At 46.8% G+C, this 19,982-nt stretch overlaps 3 protein-coding genes across 10 annotated transcripts in view; 1 reads left to right on the top strand and 2 right to left on the bottom strand.

The window, feature by feature from the left end:
• Nucleotides 1-19,982, bottom strand: part of DLG1 (discs large MAGUK scaffold protein 1) — a 740,792-nt gene that overhangs the window by 176,757 nt on the left and 544,053 nt on the right. The window lies entirely within an intron of this gene.
• Nucleotides 3,502-8,671, bottom strand: LOC123377297 (nuclear cap-binding protein subunit 2). Its single transcript, XM_045030030.1, has 4 exons — nucleotides 8,502-8,671; nucleotides 6,575-6,756; nucleotides 4,672-4,810; nucleotides 3,502-3,936 (listed from the first exon to the last, which is right to left on the bottom strand). Exons 1-4 carry the CDS (start codon nucleotides 8,580-8,582, stop codon nucleotides 3,865-3,867), a joined length of 474 nt encoding a protein of 157 aa, XP_044885965.1. The 5' UTR covers nucleotides 8,583-8,671; the 3' UTR covers nucleotides 3,502-3,864.
• Nucleotides 8,875-9,794, top strand: LOC123377300 (protein NCBP2AS2-like). Its single transcript, XM_045030033.1, has one exon. The coding sequence runs from the start codon at nucleotides 8,944-8,946 to the stop codon at nucleotides 9,229-9,231; it is 288 nt and encodes a 95-aa protein (XP_044885968.1). The 5' UTR covers nucleotides 8,875-8,943; the 3' UTR covers nucleotides 9,232-9,794.

Below are 19,982 nucleotides of genomic sequence, written 5' to 3'. Positions count from 1 at the left end.
CCCCTACCCCTGACCCTAACCCTAAACCCTCACCCTAACCCCAACCCTAACCCACCCTACCCCTGACCCTAAACCCTCACCCTAACCCCTACCCCTGACCCTACCCCTAAACCCTCACCCTAACCCCAACCCTAACCCACCCTACCCCTCACCCTAAACCCTCACCCTAAACCCAACCCCAGACCCAACCCCAAAAACCACACCCAACCCCCCACCCCACCCCTAACCCTACCCCCTAACCCCAACCCTAAGCGGCAGCTCCTCACCCTATTTCTAGTCCCCGCGCGCCGAGCAGAACCCTAACCCTCACCCTCACCCCTACTATAACCCCTGCGCGCCGAGCGGCAGACCCTAACCCTAACCCCAACTGCAACCCCCAACCCCAACCCAAGTCACAGGAGAAGGCGCAAAATTGGCTCCAAACGGCGGGAGCGCCCCTGCGGGGCAGCTCCGCACAGAGGGGCGATGTGCCGCCCCCCCGGACTCCCCTAACCCAACGCCACCCCAAACTCTAACCCTGCACCAACCCTACCCCAAACCCCTTAACCCCACCCCTAATCTACCCTCACCTTCATCCCAACCCTAACCCCAATACCGCCAACTCATCCTGATACCCACCTCCATATCACTCCTCCCAGAATGCTATCCTGCCCCACAACCATCCCCATTTATTCCCCCTATCTCCCCTCTGCACCCCCAGTCCTCTGCTCTAATTCACTTTCACCTCCCAGCCATCATTTGCATGTGTAATTTATTTTCTTTTCAAAAATACTTTGAGCACCTGTTGCATTTTCCGCAGTATCAAGATTACACTTCCCCACAATTGAAACAAAAACATCTTTTGACAGAGGCAGGTTGTGGCAATATGCGTTCTTTATTTCAGGTTTCTGCCTAGTACTGGATTTGAGCTTCTAGTACCCAGCTGTTGTTGAGGTTCAATGGAACACAAGTCATGTGTGTTATGGTAGCAATAAACCCTCTTGGCCTCTCTTTGCACACATGCAGTGTAATCAGTCTGGCATACGAGACTTTGGAATCTCTTGTTCTCAGTGTAGGCATGTACTTAACTCTCTGTCTAATACTGTTCTGACTTTTGCTTCCCCTAAAGGCCAAGGGGATGCTAGGCTCTCTTTAGAAGTAACCCTCACGCAAGCGAGACCTTTGGGCAAGGATCTGAACAATGGTTTCACCTCCAGGTCATGCAAAGTTATGTCAACCTTAAGAAAATTGGGGGGGGGGAGACAGGGGGTGTTGTATCTCAGGAATTCCTTGGTCAAATGACCCCAAAATTGGAGCACTAGCCCAAGCCAGCACCCTCATGAGGCACACCAAAATTTTAAGGCAATCAATCAATCAAATCAGTAAGCATGCAAATTTTAGAGCACTTATAGTCACGCTTTAAACAGAAAGTTGGTCCAAACCTTAACTACAGTAGGCCTGGCAGTCCACTATAATGTTACGTTCAGGCTGCACCCCCTGGTACCTGCGACAAAACAAATTACATTGTTATATTGTCATTCAGGATCTGTTAACAAGTGGGTATAGTTGTGAGACAGTGTCTTAATTAAGCGATAGGAGAGTATTCACTGCTCCAGTGTGTTATTCTTCCATAATTTAGTGAATTACACATGGAGACAGCCCAAACAAGGCATTTGGCTAAGAATGTGCAAAGTGTAGTTACTTTATTCCCACCGCTGCTTCTGTTAAGGCACAAATGACAATCTAAAAACAAATCAATTTGAGTAGTGCAGCTTTATTTGAAAGTAGTTTGTGGTTTTGACAATAGACAATCTTTTCATAAAACTTGTGCAATCACAGATTATGCTTCTGAAAATTGCTACTGGACATGTTACAGAGCAAGTGGTAGACAGATCTGCTCAGACATGTGCCTCATTAGGTAAGAAAAAAAACCCTAGATTAACTCATTCTGTTTATAGGACTTTCCCCAATAAACAGTACCTTCCATGACAGGAGAAGGTTAGAAATATACCATTTTAAATTCTCTTAGATGTGACGATAAGATGATGGATGTGCATTTTACTTCATTGTACCTATAACTTAATTAAAGTAATGGGTCTGAAACATGATGCATAGAGGTACCTGTAAGATACTTAGAAAGTCTGATTAAAGCTCATCACTCAGCTCATTTTACCCTTCTTTACAGGTGATGTAAAAAGAAAAATAGTAGGCTTATACCTTTCACATGAAGGCCTGAAAAGGTTTTATATTTTAAGAAAAGGAATAAGTTATGCTTTCTCTTTACATAAATGCAGGTATTGTCAGTCCCTAATATTATGATTGGAAAAGCAGAATTAATGAAATTAGGTAAGTGTCCAGGGGGCTGAGCAATTTGAGAGAGGAAGAAGTTTTTAGGCAGATGAGTCTTCAACACTGCCGGATTAAGGTGTTTAGACTCAATATACATCTCTCAAGATTCCCAAGTCCTCAAGCAAAGCCAGGGAAGCCTGAACTTGACATTGTTGAAATTTCCAGGTTTTGAACATTTTGAGCATCAGTTAATACTTTAAAGAGTCCATACTACTATACAATCATTTCAGTTGGTTTTGACACAAGCCGCGAAACTCATACATAAAGTCCTAGAGTCACTATATGATTTCTCATCAGATGCATAATGGACTCCGAGGTAGGGCTGGAGTTTGAACCTTGGCTTTTGCCAGTTTGCTTGTTATTTGAAACCTAAGCAGGAATGAATCTAGTCTGAAATAGAAGACAAAACTCACACCCTTTCAGAACTACTTTCCTTTTCTTTTACAATACCCTGTCTCCTTAGACATCCACCTTTTGGAGGTAACCATGCAAATTCTCCCATCTGTGGAGGAATAGGGAAAAGAATTCATCCACATAATAAAATTACTAACAAACCCCTTTTATTGGAGAAAACTGATACAGGAGCAACCCTTAAAAAAATAAAAAAGTAAGAGTGTTGCCAAGTTTACAGAGGTAGCAAATACCATCTAGCACCAATTTTTAAACTCTCAGTTCTCTACATTCCCCTTGCTTACAGCAGTCCCCCTTCCCACCCACTGGATAAGGGAACTTCACACCACCTGGTTTACAGTATCAAAGTGACAGCCTCTAATATACACACACTACAGATATTATTGGGTATCAGACCTCATACATACTATACTCTTAGTGGAAATACACATGGGCCAGGTCTTCAGTTAGCTGCTATGCTCCTATCACTTTGATGAACAGAGAGATAACCCCAGGGTAAAGAGTTTGTTCAGGTGTGCCCTTCATATGTTTGCTAGCTGTTACCAAAAAAAAAGACATCTTATTTCTTGCTAGTCAAATACACCTTTCAGAGAAATCTGGACCTTCTCTGTATTTTACCAAAAAAATAACTATTTCTCTCTTCTTAATTTTTATGTTTGGTACACAACCCATTCTTACCCACCCACCCCCTTCACTACTAATGTAAACAAAAAAAACCTGATGCTTGTGTATCAGATTTTGGACATATGAAAGAAATCAACATACTGTTAAAGAATTCTGGCTCAGTCTAGTATAACACTTCAAACATTAAAAAAAGCAGCAGTTAGCAATCACATATGTCTCATGTGAATCAGTGCTATAAGTTTTACTCCCAGATCTTCATTATATTCTATCAATCTACCCTACAACATAAAGTATAGCTTTGATCCTGATTTTGTAACTGGTCTTGAAAAATGGAAGAGACACTGAATATATTTAACGATCTCAGCAACACTGAAAAAAAATCTTCTAAGTCTCAGTTACCTAAACAACATTCATGTGCAACAGACGTCCTTCGCTGCTCATCATAAGATTTACCACGATGCAGCTACAGTTCTCCTGTGATGCTGATGGGTCATTCAATATTCACTGGGGTTGAACAACTTTGCCATAACCTCCTCTCCCAGCATCATAGTCCTGCCGATATTCATCTCGGACCTGGATTGCGTGGGGGGGGGGGGGGGGGGGAGAGTGAAATATTATAGCATTCCAGAAAGTAAACTATTGCACAAGAGTTAATATACAATACCAACAAGGCAGTTAACACCTGTCCCAGTTAACAATAGTCCAGGTAATACACCCCAGTACAAGCTGTATAATATTTAGGAAAATTAGTGACAGTTTCCTTCTCTACTTCATTTCAGCAATAGCTGAAGTGCAGCCTGCACAATTTGATATATCAGCATACAGCTGTCGTCTTCTTTAATAACCCCCACAAGGACCCTCCTCCTATCAAGATGGACCATCCCATCTTGGGACCTGTAATCTACATGATCTACCCTACACACCAAAGATAAGAGCAACTGCTATCTACTCCAATTTAGGCAAGTTAGGTGATGTCCCATGGTTCTTGGCAGGCTACAACACAGCTCTTAGCTGGGTAGCTTTTATGCTTGCTCTGCAAGTACCATTTCTCTTCCCACAGCAGCTGAACACAGGCTCCAATGTAACTTGAATACCAAGAAAAGGAACATAACATAAGGTTTTATTCTTGGTGGATAAATATTTCAATTCATTATATAATAGTCTCTTAGATGTGATGAAATTTTACTCTGGCCATGGAAGTTAGTAAAATTAAAGTTAACTACTAAGTGGTCACTCAAAAGTGAGGATTCAAGAAACATCACTAATTTCACCAGCAAACAGTGAAAAACAGATTGTGGAACAACTTACCTGACCCCCTGACCTTCCACGACCATACTGTCTGCCCTCTTTAAAACCTGCATCCCAATCTGTCCTGATGATCCTATCATCAAGCCGTGTCCCATTGATGTATCTCATTGCATTTTCAGCATCTCCTCTTGAGTAGTATCTTAAGATTATGTTAAAGAAAGAGGTTCAACAGTCTTTCAAACTTATAAGTATTCAAATGCAATGATCTCAACAAATATTTGATTGAGTATGACTCATTACTGGGTTAGATTTTAAAAATCAATTCCTTTTTCACAAATCAAATCAAATCACATGTGTGATAAATGTCAGTAACCCAGGATTGTTAGGAATGCTATGAAATATCAGATTAATTTAACCCTATGCTTTGCAAAATAAAAATTAAACTATTAATTCAAGAAGAAACAAGCACCCACATGGGTGCTGCATTCCATTTGAAGTTATCCCAATAAAGTCAACAGAAAAATCAAGTAGCCTCAAAGAGTCCAGAATTTAACCTAGTTGAAAAGGACAGGTTTGCAGGATTACTAAAAAGAATTTTACAGGAATGTTTGCCTTGTATTTCATGGAAATTCAAGACAGTCACAAAAAAAGAATACCCAGGATCTGTCTACCTAGGCATTTATGATATATTTATCACTGTGTTCAGCATCTAGAAGGTGTTTGATTTAGTCACAGAAAAGATGAGTTAGTTATTAAGTCACTTCCAACACTACCTGACAGAATATCAGATTTTCCATACCACACAAATATACTGTCAGATCCCAAATAATTAAAACAATGTGACTCCCCCAACATTCTTTTTGAGACTATTTTACAGTCTACTAGATCTCACTGTTAGAATGCCTATCAGGGAAAAGTTTCCCTTTTCTTCATCCAGTTGTTTATCATTATTCCTTGTTATACTCTACAGACACTAAAAAGCAGGACAAAATTGGAGATCTCAGATCTAATGTTATGTTTGTAAAAATATGTTCTTATAAAATACAAGACCATTAGAAATATTTCCATGGTTTTTTTATTCAAATACAAATACATTTGTAAACAAACACCCACTGTATTATTACAGTATTTGCAATCCAAACTGATTTCTACTAGTGAAAAGTGCTAGACAAGAACTGGCTCTTATGAGTACCTGAAGTATAGCCCAGTTGAGACAAATGTCAAACAGTATACATAGTTAAGAGTAAATTATAGTTAAAGATTTTTAATTCTGTTTTTGTAATCCTAAAAAATAGTAACAAGTCTTTTACATCTATGATCTTTAACCTGACAATACCCCTTCCAACAATTTTGGGGGCCTGAAGTTAACCATTTTATTCAAATTGATATGAAGAAACAAAGTTTGGCTTCTCAAGCTTCCTAATCATACATGGCACCCTTATGTACTCTACATACGTCAGCTTCTTTCTTGTACTACACTGCCCAGAACAGTGACCCAGTGCCCTGGAGAGAGGGATTAGCACAAAAATACCCAGTCCCCCATCAGGAGCACAGTTCAGTCTTATCTGCACTGCAAGGCCAAACTGTGTTTTAACTCGGTTGGTTATTACACTGTAATTGTACCTACAATAGGAACAAAGCCAAGCCTTTACAACTCTTTTACTCTGGTTAGGGTTGGCTAGATTTTGGCTTCCATACCCACTGTATAGATCACAGGTTCTCAAACTGGGGGTCGGGACCTCTCAGGGGGTCATGAGGTTATGACATGGGGGGGTCATGAGCTGTCAACCTCCATCCCAAACCCCCTTTGCCTCCAGCACTTGTAATGGTGTTAAATATATTTTAAAAAGTGTTTTTATTTTATAAGGAGGTCGCACTCAGAGGCTTGCTATGTGAAAGAGGTCACCAGTACAAAGGTTTGAGAACCACTGGTATAGATGTTTTACTTTGCAGACAAGGATACTCAACAAAACAGAAGCCACAAGCAGTTTTCTTCACTTTGTCCAGGCCCATAATGATTTTCTTTATATCCCCACTTTTACCAAACAGTTCATAGATCTGCTCTTCTGTTGTATAGAAGGAGAGATTCCCCACATACAGGGTGCAGCTCTTTTTCAGCAGTCGCTCCTGGTCATATCTGTTACCCTGAAATTTCAAACAGTAAAAACCAACATTTAGACTCCACTCCATTCAATATCTTCAACAGTAAAGTGGCAACATGTGGGATGAGTTGATCTGCAACACCGTAACAGCATTGGTAAATATTTCAGATAAGAGGCTGAACAAACACACTAGCCCACATATGCCCATTTAAAAAAAAAACCTCTCTAGCCCTTATGGTTATAAAGATAATCTTCCAAAAATGAACAGAATAGACTACAAGGCACTTTTCCAAGTTTGCAGAAAGCACCAGTACTTCTGCTGCTCGGAGCCTTGCAAAGCAGTTCCAGAGTGAACTGACACAGAATCCTGTTTTCACTGCTTTTAGTCCCAACTGCCAAGCAGCAGCAGAATGGGCCAATTTCACTCTGCTGCTTAGGAGCAGCAGAAGAGCCAGTGGAATTATTCTTTGAGAAATAACTCAAAAATGAACTCTGGGATAAGGAATAGACTAGGGAAATTACACCCACATCAGAGCAATCAAGAGGCTGTGAGAAAACTAAAGTAGTAGAGACATTCCAGCCGCCCTCACAGGGAAAGAAGCTCGGGAACAAGAGAGAAAACAGAATGAGAGTGCCCCTTGTCTCCTCCAGGAGCCACTGGGTCTTGTGGGTGTATAGTTTTTCGGATAAGCAGGCATCCAGTAGGCGGATGCCATAAAGAGACTGGCCAGCATGCCCCTTGTCCAGCAGCCGAGGTCAGCTTTCCCCTGGTCACTACATCTGGACAGCAGAGATTCAGCTTTTTAATCAGTTTGTGAGGAACAGTTTAATCCTGCAGCTCAGAGGTGGGCAAACTATGGCCCACGGGCCACATCTGGCCCACGGGACCCTCCTGTCCGGCCCCTGAGCTCCTGTCCTGGGAGGCTAGCCCTGGCCCCTCCCCTGCTGTTCCCCCTCCCCCACAGCCTCAGCTCACCGGGCACAATGTTCTGGGCATCGGGACTGTGAGCTCTTCCCGGGCAGCACAGCTGCAGAGCTGGCCTGACCCAGTGCTATGGGCAGCACAGCTGTAGCATCGCCAGCCACCGGTGCTCCAGGCAGCACGGTAAGAAGGTAGGGGGGATTGGATGGGGGCAGAGGAGCTTGGGGGGGTGGATAGGGGTCAGGGTGGTCAGAGGGCAGGGAACAGGGGGACTGAATGGGGGCAGGGGGGCAGTCAGGAATGAGAGGAGGAGTTGTATGAGGAGGCCGGGAGGCAGTCAGGGGCAGGGGGTCCAGGGGCAATCAAGGAGAAGGGATGCTTGGATGGGGCAGGGATTCCGGGGGGGCATTCAGGAAGGAGAGAAGTTGAATGGGGGCAGCGGTAGGTAGTCAGGGGTGGGGGGGTCAAGGGACAGGGAGGGAGGAATGGGGCAGGGGTCCCATGGGGCCATCAAGGGACGGGGTGGTTGGATGGGGGCGGGCTACGCCTGGCTGTTTGGGGAGGCACCGCCTCCACTAACCGGCCCTCCATACAATTTCAGAAACCTGATGTGGCCCTCAGGCCAAAAAGTTTGCCCGCCCCTGCTGTAGCTGTTAGGTTGCTGGTAACCCCTACGTGCAGGGCCCAATATTTCCATCCTCCTCTTCCCCACATCCCCATCTTCACCCCCTGCACGCCAGAACCGATCCCGCCACGCCCAACCCCCTTCCCCGCCTCCCACGTTCCTATTTCCCCCACACACCTCCCCATCGCTCGCCCGCCCGCCCGCCCCTCCAGGTCGCCGGCCCCACGCCCCCGCACCTCACCCGAAAGTGCTGGTCCCGGTACTGACTCAGCTCCACGTAGGAGTCGCTGCGCAGGACGCTCAGCATCGCTACCGAGCACATGGCGGACGGGCCCCGGACAGCGCCTCGCAGAGCCCGGCTCCGGCACGAGGCAGCCGACCCAACGCTCACGGACCCGCCGGCTACTGTGTGAGCACGTGACCTAGCACCCTACGTCCCTCCGTATCCATCAGCTCTGAGCAGCCAATCATAGTGAGGATCACGGTAAAGGCAAGGCCGCCTACTCTCTACCGCCCCGACGGTAGCAGCCAATCCCTGAGGGGATTGTGTCCTGTCTATCTTCTATTGGCCTGCTTCGCCTAGGGCTATTCAGCCAATCACAGCGCTGGATTCCACACGTGATGCGGTTCTGCCTCCCTGCTTGCGGCTGTCGGCGTCGTGCCGCAGGGTCTGGTGCCGAGAGATGGTGCTGCGGCGCCTGCTCTTCACGCTGCTCAACAACCCCCGGCTCATCGAGAAGCTGTCGGAGTCGCGGCCGATCCGCGTGGCGGCCCAGGTCACTGCCTCAGCCCTGACCCGGGCCCAGCTGGGGGGTCGGGCGGCGGCGCGGCGTTTGCTGCGGGAGGGGGGCCTGGCCCGCCTGCGGGAGACCTTCCTGCGGGAGCTGAAGGATGGGGCTCGGGCCCGGGCCCGGGACTGGCCCCGACCTCCTGGGAACAGGCGGGACGGGAGCGGACGCGGAAGCCAGTGAGAGGGCGGGGAGGGAGCGATTCAAGCCCTCGGAGCTTCCAGCGATGGGCGGGGGATTTGCTCTTCCCCAGCCCCACCAACGATCTGCGGCCAGGAGGGCTACGAGGAGGCAGCGGCGAGCCAGGGCCCGTTCGCCCCACCCGGACGGTAGCTGCTCTCGCCAGCGTAGGAGTAGCCGGCAGCGTTGAGCCCACCCAACTCCGTGCGCTGCGTCACACGCAGTAACCAGGATCTGCGTCCTTCGTTGCCCGTGAGATTCGCGCCGTCTGCACAAGCAGTTCTGCTCAGCGTGCTTTGTTTAAAATAAACACGTCTGCATAGTTATATTTCTTTCATTTCCCCACAAAATACAATGCAGGCATCACATGCCCTATGGCAGTCCTTTGCTGCTTGACCAACGAATTAACACAGATTCAGATGGAAAGAGGTCAATGGTATTTGCTACTGGGAACCTCTGATTTTAAAAAATATGGTGGTGATTCGTTTGGTCTTTGTTTTTATAAAGTGGAATGGTGTAAATAAAATACCATGGATCCCAAGGTTTGAAATGTGGCATCTGAGTGATGGGGGAAAAGATATAAAATCTTCTGTCCTGTGGTAGCATTTAGTTGGACAAGGTTGGTGAGGTAGCATCTTTTATTCAACCAACTTAAGTTTTGAGCTATGCAGAGCTCTTCAGTTTAGTAGTAATATACATGATGACTAAGATTAATGATCTAGCAGTATAAATCATGACGTGGATTAAAATCAGTTGGTGAATGGGAGTTGAGCTCTAGGAGTTGATCTATTTTAATCCATAGAGGAGTTTGTAATTTTAAGCCTCTTCAGTTAAAATTTTATAAATATCATCTGACTTTGATAGACCAGTTGTAGTATTCTAAATAAAATGATCCTGCTGCATGCAGGGTAGATTAGGAAGGAAAGACAAGATTGTTAGGAGGCCTAGTTATGATAGTATAGATGGCACCTAACCACCTGCAGGAACAGCATCTGCCACTTTAAATGGGGACAACAGATGATCTAATTGGGCCATTGGGTCAGCCGAGAAAAATGGACCTCCCTGCTGATGTCCCTGCAGGCCAAGTGTTAGTTGCACAGGTTCACGAAGTGGGAAACGACAATGGTGCCCTGTAGCCTCTTGCCAGTCATTCCAAAGCAGTGATTCTCAACCTGTTTACCATTGTGGGCCGCATATGCAGCTTTCTGTGTGTTATGTAGGCTGCATCCACACAATATATATGCTTCCTGTACATCCGAAAAAAAGGTTAGTATTTGTTATGACAGCAATACAATTCATATTGATGTCTTTCATTTCAACACTGGCAAATGTCTACCAAGAGCATTTTTAATTAGCAAAATAAGTCAGAACCTTAACTGTTAAAATTAATTCACTGTAAGGGTGTCATGGCACGATATATTGCCACCTTCACAGCAGCGCAGAGAGTAGACGGCAGAGCCTGCCTGCAAAGATAGGGAGCCCAGCCTAGAGTGGGGTTGCCTCCCAGCCAGGGACTGGCCCACTACCCTCTCAGCCAGGGGAACCCCCCCCCCCAACACTGTCCCTAGAGCATCCAGACACACACACACCCCGGAACACTGGGTTGGCACAAATGTCTGCCTTGCAGAGAGACAGGGTGCACTCTCCCCCGGGGACTGCAACATCCAGTCCCCCACCTAGGAACGGCCCTCAGCAACTGCATCCAAACACCCCCCCCCCCAGTGTGCCTCCAAGCACTCACCCCCCCACCCCCATTCAAGAATTGTCCCAATATCTAGCGCCCCCCCATCCAGGGACTCATCCCAGCCACTAGTTCCCCCATCTAGAATCTGTCCCCCATTCACCAACTGCACTCCCCTCCCTGCAGCCCTAGCCCCCGGCATCCCCTCCCTGTGGCTCTAGTCCCCTGCACCCCCCTTCTCACTGGTCTCTTACCTCAGCTGCAAGTAGCTCAGCCATTCTGCCGGCCTGCTGCTGCACTCCTAGTGCCTGGGAGCCTGCTCCAGCTGGGGTCACTGGACCTGCAAGCCTGCAGGGTGCGGGGGTGCTGAGCACCCTTACTTCCTGCTGATGCTGCTGGGCCCCAGCCTGCCAGGGGGAGGAGGGACTGATGCTGCTGGGCCCAGTCCTGCGGGGGGTGTTGATGCTGGGCCTGATCCTGCAGCTCTCTGCGTGGCGCAGGTGCCCCTCCTGCCCCACCCTAGTTACAGCCCTGAGGATGTCACATTGGCCCCAATTGTGTGCTGATTGGGCTGCAAGCAGGCGGGAGAGACTAAGGATCCTATTATATTTTTCACTGACCAAATTAAAAATTACAGGGCCCTAATTAAAATACATTAGGATACTAAGGTCCAAAAGAGCACTTATTGCATTGTGTTGAGAAATGGTCCTATGGGGTTAATGTCATATTTTTAACTTGGTAGGTGGAAAACATAGGACCCTAATACTTCTCTTTGCTTTTGTAATGAGATTGCTGTTTGACCTTAATATTGCCATGCATTCCTCTGAGAGCAATGTCATATGTTAAACTGGTAGATTACAAACATAATAGCATCATAGTATTTTACTATAGTTCAGGGACTGCCCTATTGGACCCCAACAAGATCCTACATTCCAGTGAAGGAACTGTCAAGGTCATGCTGGACTCAGACCTCTCTCTGAGACGACTCCATATCTCCAAAGCCCATCACCAGTTAACCCCACTATGTCCTTTAAGTCTTCTACTTTGACCTGTTGACCCCAGTCTTCACTCTACCAGTGAGTGCAGCTTTGATTGATTACTTTTCTACTTCTACAAGTGGCCCTATGTTTTGTCCCACACTGACTCCTGTTGTATTAATTTAGATAGAATATATGGGCTCAAAGTGGCAAAGGCATTAACGACCTAGTCACTGTTGTTAAACAACATTGATATACAGGATTTGGTATACAGCGACCTCAGCCTTCCGGTACTATGGCAGACACATTAGGAAATTCATGCCAAAGACTGAATTTATTGATTGAACCACACAAACGGAAAAGAATCAAAATGAGGCAAAGAGCATTGAAACTGAAATTGATTAATTATGCAAAACAAACAGTCAAACCCTATCAAAGACAGTAAATATTGGTTAAAGTTTCAAACAGTCCCTGATAGGGAAGAAAGGGTTAGTTCTTTGAATATCTGTCCCTATGGGTGTGCCACATAGGACACGTGCATGCCTGTGCATTCTTGACCAGAGATTTTAAATAGCTGTATCTGGGGGTCTGCCTATGCACAGAGCAGTACCTTCTGCTCCCATGCAAGGGCATGTAAGAAGACACCAACCTGCTGCCACTCCATTACCTTCTCAACTGTCTGCAGCTCAAGCAGGAGCAGCTGTGGTGTCCACTGCTTTCATTTACTTCCCGCCTTTATTTCCTAGTAAAAAAATTTCTTAGTTGTAGTACAATTAGTGCTTGGAGGGGTCTCTCCTCCCCCCAACTTCTTGTCTCTTTTGTTCTCTGGCACTTCCCTGTGTTACACCTAAGTCCCTGGGGTTCAAGCCTTGCCAGGCCTGTCACAGGTCTTTCCCCCTAGTGATGGGCACTCTAGTCTCCAGAGTCTTGGAGAAACTCACGTACCATTGAAGTGTAAAGTTTGCACAGGATTCAAAGATAGGGCCCACAAAGATAGAGAGGATAGGCTGAAGCTCCTCCTAATGGAATGTGTCCAAACTCCAATGGAGTCCGTTTCCCCAACCCATACCCCATACATCTTTGTTAACTTCTTAGAATGCTCCAGTGACTTCTGGAGCTCCAAGGGCAGTTCCAGAGATGAAACCCTCAAAAAGAAGAAAGCACCTCGCTCCTACTTAAGATTCTAGAAAGAGGAATGTTACCTCATAGAACTGACTCTCAGGAGATCTTGCATCCCACAATGGGTTTAGTGGCTCCAGCTGATGCAAGTACTGAAGCCCCGGTACTGCCTGAGAAGCCCCAAATGGAGAGCCTTCAGCCAAACAACACCCAGAAGCCCCTACCTTAGAACCATCTGACACCTCCAGGCACCAAGATACATCTAAAACCAGGGCCTCTACGACTATCTCAAGGGTTAGAGAGACCACCCAGACCAGCACCTGGCTCCCTCCCCAGTACTGTCCTCTTTGGAACATCAGCACTGTGAGCACCAACATAGTCTCATAAGACTCTCTGGTACCTAATGCAGCATCCACAGCCCTGTAACCAGGCTCCTACCATGTGTTACCATAATTCTCCAGATCCTTTTCTTCTGAGGATCGCATCTTAGAGGAACCAGAATCAGTGAGAGCCCCTTCCCCAGTACTGCTTTGAAAGCTGGTGAGAGAACTCTTTCTTATCAGAACAGGATCTGATCCACTGCCTCCAGTACCTGGACTAGCACTGATACTCAAAGCCTCCTTTCAGCTTGGGAGAATGGCACATCCTCAGGCTCTGAGGTCTCTGTAGAGGGCTCTGTTTTGGGACTGTTTGTCAATTACCAAGTCATGAGCAGTTCCTCATAATGGTTGGAGCAAGAGTATGGCCTACTAATTAGTGCTGAACTCAGCAGGAGTGGGTTCTGAAGTGGAGCCAAGGGTCAGAGGCAGGAGTCAGAAGTTGTCAAGGCTGATTCCCCACTCTGGCACTTTGAGTGCAGAAGGTGGGGGCCAGCAAGGACTCTAAAACTTGCCACTCCAGGCTTCTATTAAACTCCCAAGGTTACAGCTTTTCTCTGACTTTGGATTGATAGATGCTGCCACCACCCAAGTGCAGAACCTCCTTTGAGAACCCAGGAAGGCGCACTTGAGAATTCCTTCCTGTGGGGTACCCTCAAGCCCTTTCACCCCCACCCCCAGGGAAGAGCTGAGAAAGAGGAAAAAAGAGAAAAAGAAATCAGCTGTTGCCACAAGCTAATTAAACAACATGTGCACAAATCTGTTAAGACACAAACATCCAATTCTGTTCTTAAAAAAAAGTAAATGCAATTAATTTAAAAAAAGAAAGAAAATACATCTGAGAACTTAGGCTTTTGCTAGATTTAAAAAAAAACTACAAGGATTAAGCATCAAGAATAGCTTTCTTGAGGTCCAGCTTAAAGGTTACAAGCAAAATAAAAGCACTTGAGGATTAGCACAGAGGAGTCCATAAGCCATAAAGAAATAAAAAGAGAGAAACTTAATTGCATCTTCCTAGACATTTCCTGATCTACTTACATATGTGGGATTCATATGATACTGAGGATTTTTCACACCTGGCCCTAAGCTTCTTACAGCATAACTGCAGCCCTGTCTGCCTCTCCCTGAAGAACAACCACAGACAGACAAAACGGGAGTCGTTTTTCAATTTTAAAACATTTTAGCCTTCCCATTGGCTCTTTCGGCCAGGTCTTCACTCACTTCCTTTTACCTATGCATAGCAGTGAGACTTTTTAACCCTTTACAGGTAGGGCAATTAAAGAACAGCTAGTAAGAGGGATTTTATAGCTACTAGCTGACTGGGGGTCCATAAAAGGGAGCTCCCCCCCCCCCCCGCTTCATTTCTCACAAAAGCCAAAGACTAAGCTGAAGGGTAAACTCGAGTATAAGTCAGAAAGTGTAGAAGAGTTGGAGCTGGGAGTCCGAAGCCAAAGCATAAGCCAAAAGGTAAGCCGGAGTCACAGTCAGGAGGTATAGCCAAAAGTTGGAGCTGAGCATTTGAAACCAGGATAGAACTTAGACAGGGATAGAGGCAGGGAGATGACCAACCGCAGCTGGAGGTATGGAAGACGTTGTTGCTGGTTTTATAAAATAGGCTGCAGCCACTCAGGCACTGTGATTAATAAGGAAGTTCCAGGGCAGTGCAGCTGGTCCTAGCTGCCCTGACCGCTGACACCATTCCACCACACTTCTCTTGGAACATACCTTGGGGAGGATTTTCAGAGCTCAGAATCTGCCCTAGGTCTCTTGGGCACTAATACTGTTGGGGAGCCTTCTATCCACCTCCACAGTGGGCTTACTGGATCCCCTGGAAATATTATGGCAAACAATTTTACAGGATAGTATCTCAGAAGAAACACCAAGCAATACACCTGCTGATACCACAATAGTCACAGGCATCACAAGATTGCCTGCCAGTACCATGTGTTCCCTCAGTACCTGAGGCAACCCAAGAGGCGTGAGACTCACCAAATGAAGAAGGTTTGCTTCCTTTGGCTAAATCCTCCACAGATGAGGCAATAATGACATCACTGCCATCCTATGCAGATGAGTTTAGGGCCTTCCAGGACTTAATGAAACATTGGGCAGAATCCCTCCAGATTCCTTCAGAGGAGGTCCAGGAGTCTTAACATTCTTTGATGGACATTTTACATATTACTCACCAGGATAAGATCCCCCTACCCATCAAGGAGAGACTGTTGACACCTGCACATACTGGCAAACACCTGCCACTATTCCACCCAGTTGGAAATGGTCAGATAAAAACTATTACATTCCAGCCAAGGGAATAGAATACTACTACTACCATCCCACCCCCAACTCCCTGGTGATAGATGTGTTCAACAAAAGAAATCATCAAGCACTCTCCAGAGCCTCCCCTTTCTTATGACCTAGATCTCCTGGATAGGAAATGGTATTTGTCAGCAGCTCTACAATATCAGGTTGAGAACTACCAGTTCTTGATGGCAAAATATTATTTTAACAGCTATTAACGGTTTACTCATTTTATTGAACTGCTGCAAGAGCAAAGGGAACAATTTCAACTCCTCATTTCGGAGGGTCCATTGCCTCTATGCAAGCCACTCAATGCTGCTGACTAGGTTTCACAATCCTTACCCACTGCAGTAGTTATGCGGCGAGTATCTTGACTCTAATATTCTGGCCTTCTGAGGGACGTGCAAAATAGTGAGGAAGACTTCCCCCTTGAAGGGCCAAAGCTCTTTAGCAGTGATACAGACTCCTCGCTCCACTCCCTTAAAGATTTGAGGGCAATATTGCAGTCACTGGGGATACGTACCTGCAACAAAGAGACGTTTCAGCAAGTTTCAAACAACACGGTTCTCCTGACCATTCCAGTATCACCTGCAACAGATGCACACCAGATCTGTAGAGCACCCTTGAAGAAGATCCAAGCCAAGAAAAGGGGATCACCATCCTCTAAGACCACCATTTTGACAACCTGGTTGAGGGCATCAAACAACCTCTCCCTCCAGCTCCTCCGCTGGACCATTCTGTTATCTCTTCTCTCCCCCTCCCCACACACACCTTTTGGACACCACCTGTTCCACTTCCTACCTGCTTGGGAGCTCATCATCTCAGATAAGTCATTTTGGGACTCCTTTCATGAGCAGGAAGTCCAGTCCTTCCTGCATCTTGTAGCCCATTCATTTTTACTGAAGCCTATGCCAAAGATATAAAAGGGGGTGGAACAGAACAAAGGCATCCAGTCATGAGAAATCCCCTAGTTACCACCTGAGCTGGAACAAGGACTGTACCAGGGGAAAGGCCTGGGCCCAGACTAAGAAGGAGTCTAGTCTGTTAAAGAAGCTTATTGGAACATCTCTGAAGGTGATAATTACCTGTATTCAGTTTCTTAATATATTAGGCTTGGACTTGCGTGTTTTGTTTTATTTTCCTTGGTAACTTACTTTGTTCTGTCTGTTATTACTTGAAACCACTTAAATCCTACTTTTTATACTTAATAAAATCACTTTTGTTTATTAACAAACCGAGAGTGATTAATACCTGGGGGAGCAAACAGCTGGCCATATCTCTCTATCAGTGTTATAGAGCAGGGGTCCCCAACCCCCGGGCCTGTTAGGAACTGGGCCGCGAACCAACCCCTAGCACATCAAGCGGCGTGTCTCTGGCAGGACCCCTGAGCCCCGCCCCCTCAGAGCCGCGTGGTGAGGGTGCGGGGCTGCGAGCTCCGGGCTGAGCTCAGCTGCCTCCGCTCAGCGTGGAGCTCCCAGCCCCGCCCCCTCACCACGCGGCTCGGAGCGAGGCGGAGCTCAGGCCCCGCCAGAGGCACGCTGCAGCTGTCGGGCAAGGCGCTGAGGCTCCGGGTGAGGAGGGAGCCGGGGGTAAGAGGCTGGGGCCGGGGGGGTTGGCTAAGGGGCAGGGAGTCCTGGGGACAGTCAGGGTACAGAGAGGGGGCGGAGGTTGGGGGAGTGGTCAAGGGGCAGGGAATGGGGGGGTTGGATTGTGGGTGTTCCGGGGGTATCTGTCAGGACTCAGTGGGGGAGGGATAGGGGTTGGGGCAGTCAGGGGACAGGGGTGGGGTCCCAGGGTGGTGTGGGTCTCTGGGGGATGGTGAGGGGACAAGGAGCAGGATGGGTCGGGGATTCTGAGGGGGGCAGGCAGTCAGGGGGGGGGAGGAAGTGGGTGGGGGTCAGATAGGGGGCAGGTCCGCGGAAATTTTTTTTTCTACGAAACCGGTCCCTGGTGCCAAAAAGGTTGGGGACCGCTGTTATAGAGCATGGACAATTCATGAGTTTACCCTGTATAAGCTTTAAATGGATTTGGGGTTTGGGTCCCATTTGGGTGCTGGGTGTCTGGGTGCTGGAGAGAGATGACCTGCTGAGCAGTTTTTGGTTAAAGTCTGCAGCTTTGGGGGTGTGGACCAGACCTGGGTCTGTGTTGAAGCTGGCTAGCATGTCTGGCTCAACAAGGCAGGGTTCTGGAATCCCAAGCTGGTAGGGAGGCTCAGAGGTAGTTTCAGTAAATCAGGTGACAGTCCCAAGGGGGTCTCTGACCGAACCGGTCACAATACCTTTTTTCCTCCCTCTCAAATATGCAAAACATGGTTGAGGTAACATTGTGCTAGAGTCTAGATAGACATCTAGTAAAAGACAGTAACAGTGTATTTTGAAAGTTGTAAAATGTGCCCATTGCACAATCTTCCAGAATATGTGTTGGAATTATCAATAATATTTGAAATTAATAATATGGGAGACCACCAGACAGTAATTTAACTATAATTCCTTTATTAAGTCCAAAGGCCAAATGGTATTTTATACAATTGCTCTAAACATGCCTAACAACCTAAAAATAAGCAGTCACTACATCCAGTACAATAACAAAGTAGTTGTAAGCATCTGATCAGTATACTTACTTAAAGACACACCAGACCTAAGTAAAAATCATCTAATCCTAGTGTACTCCAGCATGATCAGGCAGGGTCTCACAAACAACCTTCAGATTCATGGCTCGCTTTATATCCTTCATCTAATTTGCTATCTTGAGCAAAAATCCCATTTGAAGCAGTTTATCCTTGCTATTTTCCTTCTTCCAAGACCTTCCCTTCTTATCTCCTCCCCACTCCTTGCTTATCAGCAGAATGGTGGGAAGGTTTGTGCTTGTTTCTTTTAAGACAGTTTTTGTTTGTTACTGCAGCTCTTTATTTTATTGGTTACTTTTTGAACCAAACATCCTTCCCACTACAAGCAATAAGTAATACTACTTATTCTCATGGCCTCTACCCCGATATAACGCTGTCCTCGGGAGCCAAAAAATCTTACCGCGTTATAGGTGAAACCGCATTATATTGAACTTGCTTTGATCCGCCGGAGCACGCAGCCCCGCCCCCCTGGAGCACTGCTTTACTGCGTTATATCCAAATTCGCATTATATCGGGGTAGAGGTGTATATTATTTTCTTAACCAGACTTAAGCTAACTTTAATTCTTTTATTGTCATAATTATCCCCACAATAGGCATGAAAGCGTAAAATAAGATATGCAATTTATTGGCAGAATGCAATTGTTCTTTCCCCACAATCCGTTTGCTGGATCGGAAAGAAGGCCCCGAGTCATTTTAAATTCAGGCTATTTATCTAAAAGTCTACTCTTTGTCTGTTGGTCTCTGGAGAATCCAGTTTGAACCAATATTTGTGAGCCTCTCCTAGTGGTGGTAACTCTGAAGATGTTACAACCAGTGGTGAGCTGGAGCCGGTTCAGAAGAACCGGTTGTTAAATTTAGAAGCCGGTGTAGAACCAGTTGCTAAAGGGGCGGCCCGGCTTCCCCAGGGGGTAATTTAAAGGGCCCCACTGCTGGAGCCCTGGGGGTAGGGCTGCGGGGCTCTGGGGGCTATTTAAAAAGTCCAGGGCTCCCGCTGCTTCTACCGCCCCAGCCCTTTAAATAGCTCCCGGAGCCCTGGGCTGCTGCTGCTGCTACCCCCGGAGGGGTGGGGGGAGAGGAGAAACTTGCGGGTTCTGAGGCGGGCAGTCGGGGGCAGGAAGTGGGTTGGGGTCGGATGGGGGCGGGGGAGACAGGCACGTGGGGCTTGTACTGTACTCACGGTGTGGTTCCCTACTGGGTCTTTGGCGGCACTTCGGCGGCCGGGGCGGGGGGTGTCTTCACTCGCTGCAGGTGAAGGACCTGTCACTGAAATGCCGCCGAAAACCCAGAGCGAGTGAAGACACACACCCCCACCTTCCCCCACCGCCTAAGTGCCACCGAGGACCCGGTAGGGAACCGGTCCTTAGGATTTTGGGAGCTCATCACTGGTTACAACCTGAGTAAATTTTCCAAATCACCCCCACTGTTCTTAGTTCCTGGAGAAGCTGTGTTCGCCCACCCCCATGGAATTACATACAGTGTCTGGCCCACAATGTTACATATACTTAATACAGTAAGATCTCCCAAAGATATTGCAGTAAATTGCCATATCTGTCACAGCAGGCATCTTATATACACTAGTAATACTTTGCATTTATAGTGCCCCTTTCATCTGAAGATCTCAAAGAACTTTACGATGTTGGGTGGGGTAAGTATTAACCCCACTTTACAGATAGGTAAA

This window comes from Mauremys mutica, chromosome 9 (assembly GCF_020497125.1).
Source record: "Mauremys mutica isolate MM-2020 ecotype Southern chromosome 9, ASM2049712v1, whole genome shotgun sequence".
Classification (NCBI taxonomy): domain Eukaryota; kingdom Metazoa; phylum Chordata; order Testudines; family Geoemydidae; genus Mauremys; species Mauremys mutica.
Note: the sequence above shows the minus strand (reverse complement) of the source record. Positions and strands in the feature narration are given on the sequence as shown.

What these genes read in the sequence shown, in the direction of transcription:
- LOC123377297 (XM_045030030.1), bottom strand. Translation starts at nt 8,582, where the DNA reads ATGTGCTCGGTAGCGATGCTGAGCGTCCTGCGCAGCGACTCCTACGTG. An exon ending in TGTGGCTTCTGTTTTGTTGA is followed by an intron (nt 4,811 to 6,574) that starts GTATCCTTGTCT and finishes CATAATCTTAAG; the next exon opens with ATACTACTCAAGAGGAGATG. An exon ending in GTGGAAGGTCAGGGGGTCAG is followed by an intron (nt 3,937 to 4,671) that starts GTAAGTTGTTCC and finishes CACGCAATCCAG; the next exon opens with GTCCGAGATGAATATCGGCA.
- LOC123377300 (XM_045030033.1), top strand. Translation starts at nt 8,944, where the DNA reads ATGGTGCTGCGGCGCCTGCTCTTCACGCTGCTCAACAACCCCCGGCTC.